Source organism: Notolepis coatsorum (assembly GCF_963971535.1).
Source record: "Notolepis coatsorum genome assembly, chromosome: 5".
Taxonomy (NCBI): domain Eukaryota; kingdom Metazoa; phylum Chordata; class Actinopteri; order Aulopiformes; family Paralepididae; genus Notolepis; species Notolepis coatsorum.
Genome location: NC_140169.1, coordinates 53,316,263 through 53,339,510, shown reverse-complemented (window position 1 = coordinate 53,339,510; position 23,248 = coordinate 53,316,263). Strand labels below are relative to the sequence as shown.

Below are 23,248 nucleotides of genomic sequence, written 5' to 3'. Positions count from 1 at the left end.
GAAAAGAGTTCCAATAATATATTTCACTTCAAAAGGTTGTGCAAAGAAAAGATACATAGACAGTATAGCACAGTTTAGTATAATATTGCAGTTTAGCGTGTCAGGATGACGTAGCATAGAGTTGTAGTGTAGGCCAGTATGAGTATAGTAATATAGTATATAGCAGCGTAACATAGAATAATAATATATTAAAATATTGTATAATACTGTACCAATATGGTGTAGAATAAATAGTATGATTTAGTTATATTATAATAAAATAGAAATTAGATAGTATATAGAAGTATAATACATTATATAAGTGTGTGTGTGTGGGGGTGTGTGTGTGTGTAAATGAATGAACCTAAATATGTAGTTTGACTGATAGATAGACAAAATGGGTTTATTTATGTTGATTTAATTTGGTTGTGTTGATGTTAAATTTTTAATTTTTTTTGCAAAATGGGTATATTCTGTTTGGTTTTACACAATATGTCTATCGGTGTGTTGTGTGTGTGTGTAGGGGCAGGTATATATAAGATTTGTTCTTCTTCCTGTTCCTTTCGGCCATGGTATTTTTGGTGAATTGTATGAATATGTACTGTTGGACTGTGGTAATTCCATGTACGAATAAATAAATGATGATGATGATGATGATGAGTAAGGTTGTCCTCGACTAAAGAAATTCTTAGTCGACTAATTGTTTAGTTGATTTCTTTGGCATACGACGTCTGTGCTTTTCCCAGAGAGGTGCTTATCTTTTCTCATTAAATAACTCTTTCACCGTTGGGGGGGGGGGCATACGAATCTACTAATCAACTAACAAAGCATTGGTTGGTTAAGACTAAATGTATCAATTAACTAAGAAGAGGAAACCCTGCTAGTCAGCAAGTCGATTACTCGACAAGCCAGAGCAACCCCCCAACCCCCCCCCCCCCCCCCCCCCCCCCCCACACACACACACACACACACCAGCCCAGATGCTCACACACATAAAAACCAAAACAGACAGGCGCACGCTAACCACGGTGCTGCCAGCCGACGTGACCAGGGTGTCCCATCTGGGAGCCAGAGGAGAGCTAATGGCCTGGCCATTGATTAACGCGGTTCCTCTGTGATTAGTGGCGCTTCATTAGGTGGAAAGGCGAGTCGATTCAGCGGCTGAGAAGCACTTAATGGCCAGGACGCGTTCTCGGGTGGTTACTTTAGGTCAATTGGCTTTTACGCGCCATTATGAACGACGTTATTATGGCACCAGTTATCTGGCGGTGACATTTATGTTGAACAGTGTTTATTTTCCAACTAGAGAACGGTGCGAGTCGAGTGTAGGCCTATTGTTTTGACAGGGTTCCCACTAGGGCTGCAACGATTAGTTGACATAATCGGCGACGTCGATTATAAAAAATCGTCGACAAGGAATTGTTGCGTCGATTAGTCATTAAAAAAAATATTGTTTTTTGCACTACCTATCTTTGTGAAAGTGGCTTCTCAGCTCTGGTCCAGCCAGCTGAAGACTTCTTAGCTTAACATAACAGACCAACAGTAAGTTTGGGGGAACTAATGGGATAACTGGGGATGTTGTTTGGTCCTGACAAGAGTCTCAAAGCAACTCTGAGGTCATGCTCAATGTCCAATCTGTTCCTCTGCTCTGTCTTCAGCTGGACCAGAGCTGAGAAGCCACTTTCACAAAGATAGGTAGTGCAAAAAAAAAAAAAAAAAAGTTTTTCGATTAGTCGACTACCAAAATAGTCATTAGTTGCAGCCCTAGTTCCCACAGACATTGCTAAATGAAATTCAAGTACTTTCCCAGGCACTATTTTTTATTTTAAAAAGGGCAATTAAAAGGATACAATTCACTTTTAAATGGAGTTTTTTTTGTCTGGTCCAATATGTATGGCTTAAAACCAATTTCCGACGATTAGTTAGACTTTTTACTGATGTAACTCCCTGACCATGCATGCTATATTTACACATGTGGTATTGCTGGATTCAGCACAACCACACCTTTCTGAAAAAGCCCTCATCTGTGTTTCTATGACAATCCATGGCAGAGCTACTACAAAGTAAATGAGAACATTCTGCATAGATATACATTTTTTACATTTCCGCTTATTTTAAGTATGGGTACATAGGTATATATTTCCTACATGCATAAAGATATTCACATCAGGGTTCTTCTATTAGGTTAAGCAACTGTCTGACTGCTAGCATGTCAAGGTTGAAAGCTCTTGGAGCTTGTATTATTAATCTACATGAGTTTATATGTCTCAACTCACATACGGCCAGGCTATATTTTGGTTGTTTTTCCTTTGGGGGTGTATAACAATATCTATCAATTTAACAAGTTTCGCAGGAAAATATTTGTATACAAGAATCCATTTCATATATGGGAGACCTTAGAGATGAGGAAAAACATGCTTGTGTTTTGTTCTACCTCCGGTAGGGGTATCTCGACATTTTGGGGGCATTGTCACTAGGCTATAGGTTTGTATAGATAGAATATATGTTGTGTATTATGCGTAGTTCTATAGTTTAGTTTATAGCTTATCATTATAGTTTGTACAGAAGGAAATATACCTTGTATACCACGTTTACAAATCTACTACGGTTGAGGAGTCGGGAAAAACAAGCAGCTCACGTTTCTTCTGAATGTATGCATGTACAAAAGCTATGACAATAAAAAATAATCCGAATCATCCAGTGAAAACACAACTTTTAGCGTTTCATAACCTTCCCGCTGGGATTACGGGGACATTATTTCATAATCTCTCCTGTCCATCATGTTCCAACAGCTGGAATTAGAAAGGGGATTATATTGACATACAAGTGTGTGTGTGTGTAATGTGTATATAATGACAAATATATATGTGGTTTCCTTTCCTTTTTTTCCAGCTAGCAGGACCGACTTCCAGCTGGTCCCACGCCGTTTCATAATGGCCTCAAACTTCCTCTTCAACCCATTGCTGCAACGCAGAGCTTTTACTGTAAGGTTGGCCAGAGCTCTACTCACTCTAGAGAGCAGGTCACTGGGCTGTAAGCGTGTGCCCGTCCACACCGAGTCAGACTTCAGAGCGGGCGAAAGCGCACGGAGGAGGAGGGCACATTTACATTGGAACAGCTGTAAATACCTAGTCTATATGCGAAGTCAGTCGCCGACTCCCTGTTTGAAGATTTTTTTTAAGGGGAACTATTTTACTATTTCTTTCACTATTTGGGCACTTTTACACAATTCCTGTGAGTTTATGGAACACCTCTGTAATTATTTTTTTTTTTTAATTCATTGTTTTGTATTTCTAATCAAGTCCTCAAAAACAGCATTTTTCTACCTCAAGATCTTAAGCCGTTTTGAGCCTGGGCTCCAACCACGGTGGGAACTGTGTGGAGTGTGTGTGAGTCTCAGCAGAGTCTCATGCAGCTGAGTCTCTCTGACATCACAAATCAGCACATTTTCAGATGACTCAGTTCAGTGAGGGTGAATATTGTGAGAGGAGAATTGGAAGAATGCGCCAATATGAGAATTAGAGACATAGATCATATTAATATAAGTCCACATAGCTAGGAAACAATGCTAAACACTGAAAAAGGCCATTTATAAGATAGTTCCCTGTGAAGTGCCACAGAACAAGTGACACTTTTGGACAATGACATCCTGAATCGTTCCTATATGACCAGTATAAATCTTTAAACTCTATGATGGCTCTACTTATAAAAAATGGAACTGAGCCTTTAATGTCTCCATAGAAGGGGCCTGTTGTCTGTGAAAAACAGTGAAAAGGGAGTCAACCTGCGGAATGTGGGCCTCAGAAGAGGAGAGAGAGCAGTAAAATGTTAACCCTTTCAGAAGGGAAGGGAATTAAAGGTTGAGGGTTGAAAGCCAGGAGTCCGGAAACTATTGAGGAAATCTTAAAAGAAAAAACTATATAACAATTAAATGTTTAATGTGTACAGTAAAAGTTTTCATAAATGGCATGCTTATAATTGACTGTCAGTAGAGAATTATACTAAAAGAATGATGTGTAAAACTGTTTGTCTGGAGGGAACCTTTAAGAAATCCTATGGAGGGCGGCCTCGTGCATGGTACCATGTCACGTGGTCACCACAGACAAAGCCGTTGTCTGTTTTGAAGGAATAAGGGACTTTCTGTTACTTAAAACCACTAGGTAACTAGCAGTAACGTTAGTACAAAGAAGGAGGAGTTAATACGAATTATGTATTGTATTTTGGTTTGCTAAACAAACATGACAACCCTGTGACATCACTGTGTTTAGACCAATCGGAAATATGGTACAATGTCGATAAAAAGAGACGGTTGCTCATTCAAGGGCCAGACTTTTTTGAGAGATGGAGATCCTGCTGCCAGACACGGGCACAAGCCGTGCAATGCTGAGATGTTCTGTTTTCTGCTTATTTTAAACTGAATTGGAAATTTTCCACTTCAGTCTCTTCTTGTAACTAGCTTTTTCTAATTAAAAATACCTCTTTATAAATATCCTTTGTATCCTTTCTTCTGACCAGACGACCGGGTAAGCATGAAATGTGTTTTGCCTTGTAACTTCACCCTTTGCGTTTTGATTAATGAAGACTGAGTAAAAGGAGAAATATGTCAACCACGCGGTCCAGTAATGTGCCTGATTTATGATATAAAAAACCTCCTGAGTAAGGCTTTAGCCAGACGGAGTAAAAGGAGACATATGATTATGCATTGAAGCAAAATAGAATAAGTGGCTTTATCCCTAGCTATAATGGGATTATCAAGTAAAGCCATATAGTGATAATACGTGTACTGTATAATGTAATTATCAAGTAAAGCCATACAGTGATAATACGTGTAAGTGGCTTTATCCATAGCTATAATGGGATTATCAAGTAAAGCCATACAGTGATAATACGTGTACTGTATAATGGGATTATCAAGTAAAGCCATATAGTGATAATACGTGTAACGAATAAGGGAAATGGACCTCATCTGAATAAGGAGAGTCCTTCCCAGTGCAAATAAAATAAAAGATTCCGCAACTTCAATCACTCGACCTAAGGTCGATGACTGACGGGGGTCGGAACGGTGCATTCGCTATCTCTTGTCGGTCAGTAGTAACAACAACATTTTGTAGACTCGTTCGGTTCTGCATGTCAACCACCTCGCAGGATGCTGTTTGATGTCAAGATGAGCAGACCAATGAGTTATGAAGTTATCGATCTGACCTAAGACCTAGCGTGGGCATTCAACATTCCCCTTTAACGATTTCCAGTTCCAGTGTTCTATTGTCCATTTTGCATGTACAACCAGTTACTATCTAATTAATTAGAATGTTAGAATGACGCCCTGTGGTGGTTCGGTGGGGTTGGGCTGTAAGAAACCAGACGGGGCTGGTACGGGGCTGTCGCGTTGACACCGTGAAAGGATGCAGATGAAAAGAAATAACAATACTTTTGTCTTATAGGGAACTGCTTCTTTATCATTTAATTGAGCTGTAATTAACACAACACAAGGATTCAATGTCCCAGGTGACCAGATCACTGCTGGCCACATTCAAACACTCAATAACAAAATGAATGTGTGCAAAACAGTTTTTGGATGTGTGTGAGATTATGTGCAAAATTACTATTATTATTATTATTATGTGCAAAACATTGTTTTTGGTGATGTGACCCTTTAACACTTTCACTGCCACACACGAGATATCTCGGGTTTCCGATAGTTATGTTGAAAGCCACTCACGAGATTTCTCTGAATTTTTTTTTTTAGCGATCTGAAATCATATTGCATCACGCGATCCTACCCTAGTATACCCGAGCGCCGCCGGCGATCATATGTGGAAAAAAGCGCCCCCTATCGTCTCCCAGATGACATAAGGGATTTTGGAATGGACTCAATGAAAATGGATGGGGAAAAAAATCCGGTACTCCACATTTTCCAGTCCACTGATCCAGCCGGGGTTACCACAGTTCATTCTGGAGCCTCTCAGCCCCGCGGAATCATGTGTACTACTGTATCACGTTGGATCCATACACTTATCGATTTTTTCAAATGGTGATCAGGAATTGGAATATACCAGTTGTATACCATCTGATGTCAGGTAAGGAATCTATGTTATCAGTGGTAGGATAATCAGACTAATTTTGATAAAGATATAGGCTGTTTTGTGAAATGGGCTCTTTCGGTTTCACTGTAAAAGTCGAAGAGGAAATGAACACGGCGATTTTCCGTGCGCGGCCCGAATGTGCTTGCGTGCACGTATAATATTGATCATCTAGCGTTTATTTGAAAACGATTCATAAATAGGCAGACGAATATCAACGTTCTGGAATATTCCAGTAAAAGACTATTTTCATAGAATGGTCCAGAATGAACTGTTTTTTATCTCAAAACGGGTGCTTTTCTAAATGCTCTGAAACGGAAATGAAGCGATAAAAAACCAATCTGCCTTGACAGCACTGACTGGAAAAGTAGTCTTTGATAAGCGACGGGCAGATTAGACACATAAGCCATAATTTAAAACATAGATTAGGCGATATTAACGTTAACATTGAAGTGGACCGTGGCATCAAGGGGGTAAAAAGGAAAACCCGGCGTGGCACTCAAAGTGTTAAGTAGGGATGCACCGAATGGGAAATTCTTGGCCGAAACCGATACCGAAAATAGGAAACAGTTGGCCGAAAACCGAACGCCGAAAATGATTCATAGAATAGAATTATTTTTTTTACCAATGTTGTTCAGCTACCTGATATATGATTATGGCAAAACTTAACTTAAATAATAAATAATCACTATTATGGGTCCATAAAACATTTATTCAGCACTTCTGAATGCATACAGTACATTCATTCCAAGTCAAGTGGCGGACATCTGTGCTCTACTGAGCGCACCTTTCTAGTCCCCAGATGAATGTGCTCTCTTGACTTTGGCACAGTAGACGCGTGACGTGTATTCTCGAGAATGATAATAATAATGCTCTTCAGATTATATTATCAACGACAGACAGCGTCAATGTGAGAGACACAATCCCCCCCCCCTCTTAAGTTAACCGTGACGGGCATATAGTAAATAAGGATATAAAGCATGTTAAAGACGCATTTATTGGACGCGTTGCGCGCTGAGTTTACATAGAAACAGCGCGACACATAGAAACAGCGCGCATGTAATGACTGAAGCCACGTTTTGATGACATCATCACAACAACACGCGTTATGTTTCCGTTTCGGTGAAAAAACTCTTTCGGCCGAAAGCCGAAAGGCCATTTTTGGTCATTTTCGGCCGAAAACTTTCGGTGGCCAAAATGTCGGTGCATCCCTACCTTTAAAGCTCTGAAAATCGGGACATTTTCCCCCAATTTCAGAAAAAGATAATCTTAACTTATAATAGTGAACTTATGATGGGGGGGGATACACATAACTAGGTGTTGCATGTTGGCACGTTTCAGTTAAAAGATCCAGATTTAATGTTAATCCAGTTGAACTGCAACCCCGCACTAATATGCATGCGATGTGCAGTGCACTCTTGTACAGACAGAGGTCGCCGATTGACAGCATTACACATTCTACCTTTAAAACTGGCCCTTAAAAAAAAAAAAAATCACTATATCTGCTAAAAATAACGACGATATATTGCGATATATTGTGGCCATAATCGGCGAGCCCCGTTTGGGCTGCGGTGCAGACGGGACCGCGGCAGGGCCCGCCCGTGTTATCGGCGCCGCGGGCCGCGTTCCGCACATCAGTCATGCTGGACGTCCCGATCCGTCCCGGCGCCCGAAAAGAAACGGCACAGCTCTCTCTGCCGGATCAACAGCCCCGGGGGACCGGGGGGGGGGAGCCAAGATGGGAGCGAGGAGGAGGAGGAGGAGGAGGAGGAGGAGGAGAGAAACATGAGGTTGGCTGAAGGTGAAGGACTGAAAAGGCCCAGTCAGAGAGGGAAGGGAGCTGGTTCCACACCCCGGAGCTAGAGAGTGTGACTCACGGGGAGGGAGGGTGTGTTCCAGCAGAGCTGGAGGGTGCTGCATACTAGATCTACCGCCACTGCCAACGTGCCCTTGAGCAAGAACACAGAAGCCTACCAGAGGCACCGCACTGCAGACAAGCGGGCGTTGTGAACAGTCTAAAAGGAATGCATAGGGAGCTACGGTGTGTGTGCATCTAGTCGTGTGTATCTACAGTGTGTATCTAGTAGTGTGTATCTACAGTGTGTATCTAGTCGTGTGTATCTACAGTGTGTATCTAGTAGTGTTGAGCTACAGTGTGTATGTGTATCTAGTAGTGTTCTAATATTGACTATTTCTATTACATATCGATTCAGAATATTTAAAACCGTTTCAATACTTCATTTCCCGCAATATCGATCATTTCTGCACTATATCGATACCAGCTGGCTTTCTCGCCGTCTTCTCTCCTACAGCCAGTTGTTGTTGACACACAGGTGCACGCACACACACACACACACACACACACACACACACACACACACACACACACACACACACACACACACACACACACACACACACACACACACACACACACACACACACACACACACACACACACACACACACACACACACACACACACACACACACACACAGGCTCCAGTGCACGCATGGCCCCTCCCCCTCCCCCTCCCGCTCACAGACCCGTCAACAAACCCTCTCATTGGCTCCGAGTGCAGAGCCTCCGGCAACTCGTTGTGACGCGTCAGATTGTAGGGCTGTCTTAAATGCTTCGAAGCTTCGAACGTTCGATTCGATGGCACAAGCTTCGAACATTAAAAAAAAAATCGAAGTTTAAAAAAATAAAAATAAAAATCAATTTTTTTTTTTTACTTCGATTTGTGTGTGTGTGTAGGTGTGTGTGTGTGTGTGTGTGTGTGTGTGTGTGTGTGTGTGTGTGTGTGTGTGTGTGTGTGTGTGTGAACTACCCATCCCAGTTAGGACAGCCGAATCCCGTCCAATCTTTCGCCGTCGACTAAAGACTCACTTCTTCAACCATTATCTGAAATGATAAAAAAAAAAAAAAAAAATCTAACCGTGACTAACCTTACTGTCATGCACTTGTCCTAATAAACTAACCTACACTGTAACACGCAACACTTTGATGAACATTGTTACTCAGCTGATAGAGTTGTACCCTTCTTGCTGTCTTGTCGTACAGAACTTGTAAGTTGCTTTGGATAAAAGCGTCAGCTAAATGACTAAATGTAAGTGTGTGTGTGTGTGTGTGTGTGTGTGTGTGTGTGTGTGTGTGTGTGGGTGTGTGTGTAGGTGTGTGTGTGTGTGTGTGTGTGTGCGCGCATCTTGTAGAATTCCACACATAAGAAAGAAAGATACTGGGATGAATAAACAAAATAGGAAATAAAATGTAGAAATGCATGCAATACATAAATAAATATGAATCTCCATATATGAAATATAACATTTAGATAAGGTGCTACTGAGATGTTTTGGTGAGTTCTTTGTTTTTTTGTGGAAGTTGCCCTTCTTAAAAATGCATGAACATTCACTGATAATTGGTCTGTAGTGGAATCTACAAGGTCTACATTGCCGGACCATGTAGAATCCGGACCTTGTAGACTGACATAATTCTGTGCATAGTTTAGTCTACACAGGCCATATTTCAAATAATCAAAATCTTACTTCATTCATCTTAAACGTTCTTGATTTGGGGGATTGGTAGTTCCCATGAAATCTGAAGTTGTTCAAACGACAACAGCGATCCACCTTGAATTAAATCACACAGCCGAGTGAAACCTTGTTGGATGAGTCAGTCACGAAAGGGGCTACTTAATTAATTAATCCAACCCACTTTATTTATAGAGAACATTTAAAAACAACAACGTTTACGAAAGTGCTGTACAAGTCCCACAACATAAGATTAAAAAAAAAAATATATATAAAAAAAAAAATATTAAAAAAAATATATTTTTTTTTATTTTTTTTCGAAGCTTCGAATTAAAATCGAAGCTCGGCCCCGAAGCTTCGATTGCCAAAAAAAGCTTCGAAGGTCAGCCCTATCAGATTGTATTACAAAAAATATATATATAAATAAAAAATACAATTTCTTGATTCAGAACAATTTGATCACGGATGAACAAAAACATTCAATGCGAACGGTTGATTTGAATTTCAAGGACTTTTTATTAAGCACCTTGTTAAAAAATGGGCAGTTTTCAAGGAATTCCAGGCCTTGACTTTGTTTCTTCTTTTATTTTTTATCAAGCACCCTTTCACTGCCACACGACAGAAGGTTAACCCTTTCACTGCCACACGACAGAAGGTTACTTAAAACCCTTTCCTATCGCACAACCGACGGCGATGCTCCATCATTAGCATCATTAGCTCCGCATCCGCTCGTCAACCGTTCTATATTCCAGGGTTTCGCACCCAAGGTCCTTGAAGTGCTTAACCCTTTTACTGCCACACGACAGCCGGTTAACCCTTTCACTGCCACACGACAGAAGGTTACTTAAAACCCTTTACTATCACACGACCGACGGCGATGCTCCATCGTTAGCATCATTAGCTCCGCAGGTTGTGTGATAGTAAAGGGGCTAACCTTCTGTATCGTCACAGTGAAAGGGTTATTACCGGCTGTCGTGTGGCAGTGAAAGGAACCCTGGAATATAGAACGGGTTGACGTCGAGCTTTGTGGAGTAAAAAACACGGCCACCACCTCGGTGCCCGGTGGGTGACACAACAACGGCGGGTGATGATCTCTGCCAGGCTTACCTCTCCGAACGCCCCCCTGCCGATGACCTTGAGCATGTCGAAGTCGTCCCGGTGGAGACGCATCTCCTTCACCCGGGTGGTGAACGGCTTCACTGCGGGCACAGGAGAGAGAACCAGGGGGTGAGTGACACGACACAAGGAGGACGTTTTCCAATGAAGCTTCCAATGTCCGTCTTCATATTTTATGACGTAATCATAAAAAATATATATATAATTGGAATATCCTCAAACAAAATCCTCTATTTGAATAGTGATTAATCTGATTAAATTAGTATTTTTTTTTTATTAAATCAACTTTCTTTAACCCTTTTCCCGCCAATAACGTCGTACGACGGGTTTCAAGTTCATGCGAATTCTGCCAATAACGGCGTACGACGTGATTCTGATCATAATTTCATATTTTCGCCATGGTATTCATATTCCACTCACGGAGCCTTGTCAGATGCTGATGGACTCAGCACAACTCTGCAACACTTCAATACTGCCACCTGGTGGCTGATCGGCGAGTTGCCAAACCGGAAATGACCGTTGCAGCTCGGTCCGTCCCCTAATTCCGTCCGGCCACTCGTTTTAGCGTCCCGGGACTCAATACACACACCGTGGATATGGATCTTTGCCATAACTCAATAATCTACACGATTTGGGCGTGTATTAGTAATATACAAACCGGAAATGGATCGCCTAGATCCCCACCACATAACTGGGATCGGTTTGCTCCACTCTCATCGCCCAACGGTACGAGGAGACTGACGTTTCAGCGTTTTTGTTTATCATTTTCGATACAAACTGCTCTGATCTATATATCACCCATACTACATGAAGCATCTAACGACTATCACAGAATTATAAACGACCCCCCCCCCCCCCCCCCCTCCGTTCACCCGCACATGATCAGTCATAACCCTTAGGACCATGTACAGTTGAAATTTTTTATATAGCGTCGATCGGTATCAAACTGCATTTGATGATCTAATATATGCATTTATGCCTATATCTCACGTTCTGGGAAATACTGCAGAAAACGATAAAAACATATTTATACTCTAGACCAGGGGTTCTCAACCTTTCTGCTGCCAAGGCACCCCTGTGTTCAATAAAATATTCCAGGGCACCCCTACATACGATAAAGACTTTTTCGGTCCTGTCTTTTTTGCTACAATGATGATACAATGATTCTTTATTTGCCGTGCTGTCGTTGAGATGTTTTGTTGTTTGTTTGTCTTTGTTGCTTGTTGGTGAATCTGCAAATATGAATTGCCCCACGCGGGATCAATAAAGTTGTCTGAATCTGATGACAAAAGTGCTTGCTTTCAAAATAATGTTTATTTAAGAAAAAACTGAAAATCATGTATTTTTTTTTAATACAGAAAAGGATCACTAAAGTGCTATCTGTTGCAGCTGCACTGTTCTCCATAAAAATAGCATATTTGGATAAGTTTGACAATTTCTCAAAAACAGAAAATCATGTATTTTTTTTAAATACAGAAAAGGATCACCAAGTTACCATTTCTCAAAAAATATAAATAAATACAGAAAATAAGCACTCGTTCACTCAGTGGACATTTCTAGCTCAATGCGAGGTCCGCTGCTGCTGGCTAATAATACGGTCAATACGTGGGGAGATCTTTGACAAGGCAACACGCATGTCATCATCAAGGCTCAACTTGGCCCTATATTTTGTTTTCAGAGCTGTCATGGATGAAAAGCCAGCTTCACACAGATATGTGGGGCTGAATGGTATCAACAACACCTTAACTGCAGCATCATGAGATACTTGGTACTCAGCACCACACTCTGAAACTAGCTCTCCAGGTGGTATCAGATGAGATTTCAATGAGTTCTTCCAAGAGTTTGGATGGAGATGTGTCAGGAAGCTTTGTCTCAATGTTGTCTGTAAAGTATTTTTTTATCCAGAGTGGCTTAATGATTTTCAGATTTTTAGAAATGGTCAAACTTATCCAAATATGGTATTTTCATGGAAAACAGTGCAGCTGCATCAGATAGCACTTTAGGGATAATTTTCTGTAATCCAAAAAATAATTTGGATTCACTATAAAGTGCCTGTTCACTATAAAGTGCCACGTTTTGATATATTGAGCTTTAAACTTTAAGTACATTTTTTGGAACACGCAACCTAAAACACCTTCCTCTCCCAAACCGTTCCTGCAATTGTTTTATGTTGCATGATGATCATGGATACATTTATTATGTATTGTATTTTTTATGTTTAAATATCAACATAATCTGTCTGTCCACCCTCAGTACATTTACTATCAATATAATATAGTAGTCTGACTTCATCATATCTTTTCAAACGCACACACATAGAGGGAGAATGCCCCCCCCTCCTTCCCAGTCCTCCTTCCAAGTCCCCACCCTGCTGTTCTCTGTCGCTCTGAACAGGGCTTGTTGTTAGCTTATGCTAAAGGGACATTAATTCCGGTCTTAGGCTATGGTTAGACTAGTGTATTCCTGGCGTTTTTTTATACGTTTTTGACGACGTTTCATGTCCTATCTACACAGAAATGCGTTTTTTGGCGTTTTTTTGTGGATACGGCTGAAACGCAAAATTGTGTTTGCGTTTGGAGATACGCAAAAAAAACGCCAGGAATACAGCGTGTTGTCAGCACGGAGCAGTTGTTGCGAAAACGCCCATGCGCAGTAGATACCATCTGCGTGCCCTTCCTGTGTACAGTGTGTGTGTTTGGGACAGAGCTCCGTGTCCCAAATAGCTTCAGCTACCATGTGTTGTCAAGTTATTGTTATAAGGACCCCAGTCCAAGCTACAACAGTCTGCATTCCCTTAACAATTGTTTGTATTGAGCCGTATTGTATTGTACCCATATGCAATATGTTAAATAAAGTTTACATCCATTCATTCTGCTAGCATTACCGATGGCATGAGCAGCTGGCTAACGTGAGCTATCAGGATTCAGACCCTGTTAGCTCAGAGTTCCTCTTTCAACTTAAGAAGCATTAAACAAAATGGCCCAGTCATCTATTCACCTTTGTTTAATACACACAGCGTTGTCTCTAATGTTATCTAACTACTGATAGCTCGCGATATCATCAGTTTTGATGCTGGTTAAGTAGCGTGAGCTAACGTTAGCTTCTAGCCACAATGCTATATTGTTATAATGGCATACTCCATTGACGTTAGCATGCAGCTAAGTACCGATCGTTTTTTAGCCTAAACTATCCGCTCTTGGTGGTCACTTGTGTTGATGTTAGTTTTGTTTCATCAACAAATGACAGGCAGAACACACAGTGAATGTATCCGTTTTGTTTATTGCACTTTTATTAGGCTTTGCTGAAAAATTATTGCTGCATTGAGTAAAGCAAGATGGTGGCGCGGCATAGGCGCCTGCCTTATTGACATTTTCTTTGCTGGAGCTTCCACCAGGAAGTGTATTGGCACATTCGTTCTGATTGGTTGAAATTGCCTTCATGTTTGCCACCTACTGCCACCTACTGCTTTGGCAGTGTACTACATCAGTGTGCTCTGGTGACAAAAACGGAAAAAAAACGAAAGTGTGACTCGAGGCGCATGACGTCGCGGCGATGCGTATAAGAAAACAATACGAAGATGATACGAAAGGTGTAACCTCAGCCTTAAACACAACGTGGCCACAAAGGAATGGCAAGGATTGCAAAGCATGTTATATACATTTGACCCGTTGCGGAATAAAACAGCAGGGATTTGTTTTGGGTCGCAAAAACACTATCCTTGCTGTGTTTCAATGTCCGCGTTCCAGATCCAGAGTACGCTACTACTGCTGAGCTGAGAGACGCTAAGCTCACTGCTCAGCCTGCTGCTGTGTTGAGATGCATCCTTATTGGCTGTGTGCTGTAGAGCGGATATGAGTCACGACACCACGGAGTTTCAAAATAAGAGTATCATAATGACCTAAATGTTGCTAGCTTTCGGAGCCTAGTTATTTAGCTGGAGCTGCGCGTGGGCAGAAATGAGACCCGCTATAGGATTTTCAAAATAAGACTGTTGTCATTCTATATTTTTAAAGAACATTGCCAGGCATCTCGCGGAACCCCTGGCAGCTCTCCGCGGAACCCCTGTGTGCCGGGGAACCCCTGTTGAGAACCGCTGCTCTAGACGGTATTTTCGTATGAATGTGTGAATGAAAAAGTAAAACGTTCCTACATCCTGAACGATAGGTAATCGATGTTGAATGGGCCATAGTAATGTCACTTTAGCAATACAATTTAAAAGGTTATAGCCCTGCAAAGAAGGTGAACATCTCCATATACTTACAGTACTGGCAGAGAATGGTATAAGATGATCAAAGTGGTGGCAGGGAATGGGTTAATGAATAACTCAGTTTCGTCAACATAAATAATCCAAGAAATGTCTTTTAGTATTTTTACATATTTTTGTCTTTTGTATTTTTATAATTATATATAAATTATAATTTGTCCTGCTCTCTTGTCTTGTGACCACAAATTGTTATTGTTACGGTCCGTTAAGTATTATTATTATTATTATTATATATTTTTTAATTTGATTTACTCCGTTTATTCTTTATATTATTATTAGTTATTGTGTTCTGGTGTGTCTTGTTATGTGGGGGGGGGGGGCAGGAGAGAACCAGGGGATGAGCGACACAACACAAATCGCATCGTCTTTGTGACTCCGATCTGAGATCAGCACACGTCACGTGGAACATGGACCTTTTCACTTCTGATTTGGGCCGCTTTCATATTCAAGTTCAAGTTCGTTTATTAATCGTCATAGTAAAATACTGAATACTTTATCATGAAATGCTTTGTGCTTCATACAGTAATAGATAAAAAGTATAAAATAGAAAAAGTCAAAAAGTACGTCAAATAAAGTGTTCAGTCAATATACAATACAGAGTAAAAAGAGTAACGGTGAGGTACGATGCAGAAATGGGATGAGGTACAACTTAGGGTAAGGTGCAATGAGGTATGAATTGTAGTGCAAATCTCTTTACTAATAAATATAAAGTGTGTTAAAGTGAGTGTTAAGGTGAGTGTTTATTTAAAGTGTGTGTGTAGATGATGGGTTGTTACATACAGTGTCATTGAGCATCCTGATGGCTTGGGGATAGAAGCTTGTGGAACACACACACACACACACACACAGACACACACACACACACACGCACGCGCACACACACACACACACACAGGTCTGATCTTTTGCAACGTGACCTCAGTCATTCTGCCGACGGTGTTCTTCGGAGTCATTTAGAGAAAACATTTAGAACGTTTGTAACGGTAAATGGACTGCAGTGCATTTATATATATTTGTATCCAAAGCGCTTTACAAATCAATATGCCTCACATTCACTCACTCACACGCCGACGGTGACCGTGTGCTAGGTGCCGACCTGCAGTGAGGGGTTAACTAAGGGTCTTGCTCAAGGACACGTCGTCGACACGCTGCGCTGCATGTAGGAGCTGGGATTTAACCGGCAACCTTCCGAATGGTTCACCGCTGTGGTTCTGTGTTTAGATTCTGAACAGTCCACCCTGAAGGTCCGACACGGTGTGCCGTCCTGACGGCAAGAGGGCAGCGACTGTAATCAACATATCCCCCCATCCCCCTCCCCTTGTTGTTTTACAAGGAAGCCCTGCGGGGGATGTGTGTGTGTGTGTGTGTGTGTGTGTGTGTCTGTGTGTGTGTGTCTGTGTCTGTGTGTGAGTGTGTGTGTGTGAGTGTGTGTGTCTGTGTGTGTGTGTCTGTGTGTAGGTGTGTGTGTGTGTGTAGGTGTGTGTGTGTGTGTGTGTGTGTGTGTGTGTGTCTGTGTGTGTGTGTCTGTGTCTGTGTGTGTGTGTGAGTGTGTGTGTGTGTCTGTAGGTGTGTGTGTGTGTGGGTGTGCGTGTGTCTCTGTGTGTGTGTGTGTGTGTGCGTGTGCTAAGGCTGAGCCCGAACCCTGTTTTTAGGGTTCGAACGTTCGCCAGGGTTTATCGAACGAACGTTCGAACGTTCGTTTTAAAAAAAAATTTAATAAAAAAAATTTTTAATACATTTTTTTTTTCATTTTTTTTAATAATAATTTATTTTTTTATTGTATTATTATAGATCCTACGGAGGGCGGAATTGCATAGTCTATTGGTGAAAAACATGTTGTTTACAGTGGTGGCTGTTCATGTAAACATGTAATTAAACAAAGCACTCAGAAGAAAATAAACAAGCTACTGAATCAAAGTATGATAAACAATAGCCCTTGCAGTCACGTAAGGGGCTAGATAAACAAATGCATTCGTTTTGTGGCATTAACGTTATATAGTTAGTGTTACACGTTCAATAACAGGTATTCACTCTTGGTCGACGGGGAGGGGAGCTGGGAGGAGAGGCGCACGCCTCGGCTCAACAGACCCGTCCACCGTCTACCTCGGAACGGCCGGGCTCCCAACACGCCTGCCGCCCGTCCGCCCTACCACCGTTCCGAGGTAGACGGTGGACGGGTCTGTCCACCGTGCGCCTGCTGTTGTTTCCAACGCAACCACCTCCCGCCATGAAGCTCGCGCTCCGTGGCCGAAAAAGGATGGTATTCATTAATGATCCGTCTGCAGGTTCACCTACGGAAACCTTGTTACCGATTACTTCCTCGGCGGGGAGCTAACTACGGCTCCCCGGTAGCTACGGTAAGTCTGTTGAGGCTTGCCGATTGGTGGTAACAGCAGAGGCGGGTGCAAGCGGTGTGACGTAATTGGCAGAATCGCCTGTCAATCAAAATAGAGTTCTGGTTGAGAAATAGTATCCCGCTGCAGCCCGGCAGACCATACTGGTTGAGCCGAGCGCCTCGCATTCACATCACCTCAACCCCGTGCGCATCCTTTATTTTTTTTTCACCGAACGTTCGAACCTATTAATTAAAGTCCGAATGTCAGCGTAACGAACGAACGTTCGAACGTTCGGGCTCAGCCTTAGCGTGTGTGCGTGCGTGCGTGTTAGGGCTGCACGATTAATCGTTTTTTAATCGAAATCGCGATTTGGAATGATGCAATTATCAAATCGCCAAGCCTGCAATAAAAAAAAAAAAAAAGAAAAACATTTTTTTTTTTTTTTTTTTTTTTAATTTAACCAGGAAGTCCCATTGAGATACACGATCTCCTTTGCAAGGTAGACCTGGCCAAGATGACAGCAATAACATTTGCAATACATCACACAGCAATAAAATGTGCGATACATCACACAAGAACATAATAAATGTGCATGTATACAATACATCACATGTAAACACAAAGCAGAATAGTCTACATGATAGTAAAAGTGTATAATACAGGGTAATACAGTAATTTTGCAGTTGGGACCCGACTACAGAAAGCAGCAACATTCTTCTTGTAATTTTTTTTTTAAATATGTTATAATCGCATCGCAAATCGCAATCGCAATATCTGTCAGAATAATCGCAATTAGATTATTTCCCAAAATCGTGCAGCCCTAGTGTGTGTGTCTGTGTGTGTGTGTGTCTGTGTCTGTGAGTGTGAGTGTGAGTGTGTGTGTGTGTGTGTGTGCGCGTGCGCGTGCGCGTGTAGGTGTGTGTAGGTGTGTGTGTGTGTGTGTGTGTGTCTGTGTGTCTGTGTGTCTGTGTGTCTGTGTGTCTGTGTGTGTGTGTGTGTGTGTGTGTGTGTGTGTGTGTGTGTGTGTGTGTGTGTGTGTGTGTGTGTGTGAGAGCCTGAGCAGTGCTCCTCTCCATATGAGGACATGCAGACGAAGTCCTCGTGCCTCACATCCCGTTTATCACTCGCTGGCTTTAGTTTAAACACCTCCTCCTCCTCCTCCTCCTCCTCCTCCTCCTCCTCCTCCTCCTCCTCCTCCTCCTCCCTCTCCTCCTCCCTCTCCTCCTCCTCCTCCTCCTCCTCCCTCCTCCTCCCTCCTCCTCCTCCCTCCTCCTCCCCCTCCCTCCTCCTCCCCCCCTCCGCCCTCCTCCCTCCCCCATCCTCCTCCTCTTCCCTCCTCCTCCTCACTGCCACACGACAGAAGGTTAACCCTTTCACTGCCACACGGCAGAAGGTTAACCCTTTCACTGCCACACGGCAGAAGGTTAACCCTTTCACTGCCACACGGCAGAAGGGTAGCCCTTTCACTGACACACGACAGAAGGTTAACCCTTTCACTGCCACACGACAGAAGGTTCTAGCCCTTTACCCGATGCGCCATCATGATAGTAAAGGGTTAACCAGGCTGTCGTCGTGTGGCAGTGAAAGGGTTAAGGCCGACATATACTTCCACGTCGTCAGTTCAGATTGGCTTTGCTAGACCAAGGGGTGTTTAAAAAATATATATATATATTAAAACGGACTCAGGGGCGGAGCTATAGGCGAGGCTGCAGAGGCAGCTGCCTTAGGGCCCGCCCACCGTCTGGCGGGAGGGGGGCCCGGGCCCAGGCCCGGGACTGAATGGAGTTGCCGTTCGCGTGTGGGACTGGATCGAACGGCAACTGGTAACGGCAACTGGGACTGGTGCGTTTGTTTTGATTCTAGGCTCCTCCCGTTTTGCCAGTACTGTGGTACGAGTACGACTGATAGCGTGTGGTTTAGAACAGCGCGTTTTGCACAAATCCAGCGCTCCCTTTCCTTGGCTGTGACGTAGCCACGTAAGTCTCACAAGCAGCGCGGAGGTGCCGCGTTCACGTTACGTGGGAAGAATCGGAAGAACCAGCTTCCGACTGGGAAAAACCATTCACGTCAGCCTCCTAGTTGTAATTCCTACTAGGACATATGGGATTTTTTATAGACCCCGATATCTCCCACTTCGCGTCACGAATTGCGGAAGTATGGATGTGGGCGTTTTGATCGAGTCAATGCGTGAAGGCTTCCTAGTTGTAGCAACGAGATGTCCTCTGGTTCTTCCGCTTCTTCCCACGTAACGTGAACGCGACATCAGAGAAAAATATCGTTTGCTATAGGGGCAACAAGCTATGTCCAACATAATAAGTCACCTGAAACATCATCACCGCTACGATGGTGTATTAAAATCCGACGACGCCGAGCAGCTAAAGGGGACATTTACCGAGGACCAGCACAAAGTGTGGATATATTATGATTTAACAAGTCTTATCTGTCCAGGACGATGACAACATTATTGCAGGTAAGCTAACTACTAACGTTATCACGCTAGCTTGGATGCTAACTAACGTAATGTGAATGAATTAATGAAAACTTTATTTAACAGATTGCAGAATGGGTACAATACAGTACGGCTCAATACACACAATTGTTAAGGGGATGCAGACCAGAGAAAGACGTTTGTCTTGTTTACATCAGGGTCCCCCATTTTCAATTCATAGTGATCATAGAAAACATATACGTTACCACCTAGCCACAATCTATGGTATTTCTAGGTTACCACATGGGTGGCGCACGTGAACACTTTGTGAATTATGTGAGGGTGTATCATGATGATGGTAATTAATTTGGCACTTAACGAACGTTACCTATCTCTTTGCCGTTTTGCATAGTGCACTGCATAGTACCAGAGATGACAAAAGTTATGTGGTAACATAGGTCGCATCACTGCCAGTAGTCGGCCTATTACCCAATTCTGACTCTGGTATTAGTCAACTAACGTACTGTTAGCCAGTTAGTACTGTTAGCCAGTTAGTACTGTTAGCCAGCTACTGTAATAACGAAACTGAAATATCGAATGATGTTATATTTCGTATTTGCATCGCGTCCCGCTCTGAGCCTTACGAGATACTTCTATCTCCTGTGATACTTAATGTATCTCCCACGAATAAAAAACACATGCACCCCACCTGTATGGGGCCCCGCCCCTTATGGTGGCACCACCCATATAACCATGACTCTGGTCATGAAACACCCTTCCTCTGTTTTCGTCCCAGCGTATTGGATGCGTGCACCATACGAGTCTAGCGGAATGAAAAGATTAAGGAAGATTAATAATGTTGAGGGTTTACCGGAGAGTTGTTTTTCCCTGGATTCTCCGGAGCTTGTTTCGGCGACACATGAGACCTGTGCTGGTGGTTCCTCGGCTGACGACGACGGACCGAGGGGCAGCGTACAAGGTTTGGCTAACGGGTCGGCTTGTACAAAGGTGAGGTCTGTGTCGGTAGGCGTCAATGTCGGTGTTGGTCGTGCTGTGGAGTATGTTTCGGCACCAGGGCCGGGGCGGCTTGGCGATCGTTCCACTGTAGTGGGCGATGTCTTGGCGATCCTGGAACATGCTGTTGACGCTAATGCTAATGCTATTGCTAATGCTAATGCTACTACTGCTTTTTCTGCTAACGCTGATGTTGACGCTGGAATGTCTAATAATCCCCGCCGCGGGTTTCCGCTTTTCCCTCCTCTTGCCAGCTTCATTGATGAAGGTCAGTCGGTGGTGGGTGGGTTCGCTGAGCTCTATTTACCTTTTTTGCGGGTGAAGGGGCTGACGACGGGGTGCAGCCCGGGGGTGCCTTGGCTAAGTAGCCAGGTAGCTTCTTTTTTGTGCCCAGGCGGGGATGAACGACGTTCCGCCCGGCCGTTGCTTGATAGCATGTCGGCTCGGAGGGTGGCAGTATGGAAGAATGAGTGGTATACTGCTGCAGGATGGCATTTAGCGGCGGCCAGTGTTGTGGCTCAGCTGGCTACTTTCCTATCCAAGATGGCGTCGGGTTGTAGGTCTTTGGGTCCGACCGACACTATGAACGTGATTCATGTTTGTGGTGTTATAGAGATCTTGACTCAGTCGCAAGCTATAACTGCGGGGAGGATTCGGATGCTATAGACTTTGGTTGTTAGGCATCTTTGGTTGGAGCAGTCTCCTCTTGGGGAAGAGGATAGGTTTTCTCTCCTCACGACTCCTTTTTCCACAGATAGTCTTTTTGGGCGTTCTGTGGAGGCGCAGGCGGTTTTTGATTCGGGTCCTACACCGCCTCACGCTGTGCAGCCAGGGGTGGGAGCACGGTCTCGTCAACGACTGTGGCGAGATCCTCGACAGGCGGCCATGTTTCCCCCGCCAGTGGTGCCCTGGTTGGAGAATCGACAGGGTATCGCGAGGCCGACAGTCTTGGCGGCCGAGGGATCGGCCATTTTGGGTGATTTCGGGGTTGGTAAACCACCCCGTCGTCATTTTGCCGCGAGCAGCCCGCTCCCCGTTCAGAATGTGTCCGTGTTCAATCGGTTGATTGTAGCAAGACCGTTCAGGATGTTGACCGTCCGACTCCTTCTGCTTGCTGTCAGGAGGGGGGACTGGTTCACCTCCATAGACCTGAAGGATGCGTATTTTCACATACCCATTTTCCCTCCTCACAGGAAGTTCCTACGGTTCCTGTTTCAGGGCGTAGCGTACGAGTACCACAGAATGCCGTTCGGTTATTCTCTGGCTCCCCGCACATTCACCAAGTGCGTGGCGGCTGCTCTGGGGCCTTTACGTCGTCTGGGGATACGAGTCCTGTTTTATCTCGACGACATTCTGCTCCTCAGCCGTTCAGAGGAGGTTGCCAGGTCTCATACTCGGCTGGTGGTGGAATTCCTCACCAACCTGGGTTTTGCTGTGAATTGGAAGAAGAGTACCCCTCTTCCCAGTCAACGGGTGGAGTACTTGGGCTTGACATTGAGGTCAAAGCCCATGCTTGCGACCCTCTCGGAGCAGCGTCGGGGGGTTTTCCGTCACGCGCTCGGGAGGGACGGTTACGGCGCGGCAGGTGATGCGTCTGCTGGGCCTTATGTCGGTGGCCCACACGGTGGTTCCTCTTGGCCTCCTTTTTATGAGGCGGATACAGAGGTGGTTTCTCTCTTTGAGAATAGATCCGGTGTGGGGCAAAGGGAGACGGTTGACGGTTCCTTTGTCGATATGGGGGGATCTCGCCCACTGGGGGAGGCTGGGTATCCTCTCTGCGGGGGTCCCCATGGGCGGCAGGGGCTCCCACGTCACGGTTTTCACCGACGCCTCTCACAGGTTGGGGAGGGGCGTTGCGGTTCCATGCTGTGGGGGGCAGCTGGACGGGTCATGCCGACCCAGCTGTCCTGCATATCAATGTGTTGGAATTGAAGGCGGTTCTCCTGGTCCTCAAACGGCTCGGCCACCTGGTGGTAGGCAGAAACGTTTTGGTCAGGACGGACAATGTGACGGCGGCGGCGTATATCAACAGGCAGGGTGGGACTCGTTCCGCCCGCCTGCTCGGGGTGGCGCGCGAGCTGTTGCTATGGGCATCCCGCAGGCTGCGCAGTCTGCGGGCGCTCCACGTTCCTGGTACGGAAAATGTGGCGGCGGATGTAATGTCTCGGGCGGTCCTCGTCGCGACGAGTGGGAACTCCGCCCCGACATAAGTCAGACAGATCTGGGATCGGTTCGGGGAGGCCTCGGTAGATCTGTTTGCGTGCCGACGTTCTCACAAGTGCCCCTTGTGGTTCTCGCTCAGTCGAGCGGATCATCCCCCCTTGGGACCCAGTCTCCTGCCCCCTGGATGCTGTTCTGGGTTATTTCCAGTCTCTTCTTGGTAGGGTGTCGGCTTCGACAGTGAGGGTATATGCGGCGGCTATATCCTCCTATCATGAGGGTTTTGAGGGGATTGTTTTGTTCCGCCACCCTCTTGTGAAGCGTTTCCTGCTTGGCGCTC

The 23,248-nt window shown here is 44.2% G+C and overlaps 1 protein-coding gene across 1 annotated transcript in view; it reads right to left on the bottom strand.

The window, feature by feature from the left end:
* The window catches only part of cdc42bpb (CDC42 binding protein kinase beta (DMPK-like)), a 294,374-nt gene that overhangs the window by 189,466 nt on the left and 81,660 nt on the right, over positions 1–23,248 (bottom strand). The window contains 1 exon segment of the mRNA XM_084314992.1: positions 10,698–10,789. Coding sequence (XP_084171118.1) covers positions 10,698–10,789 — 92 coding nt within the window.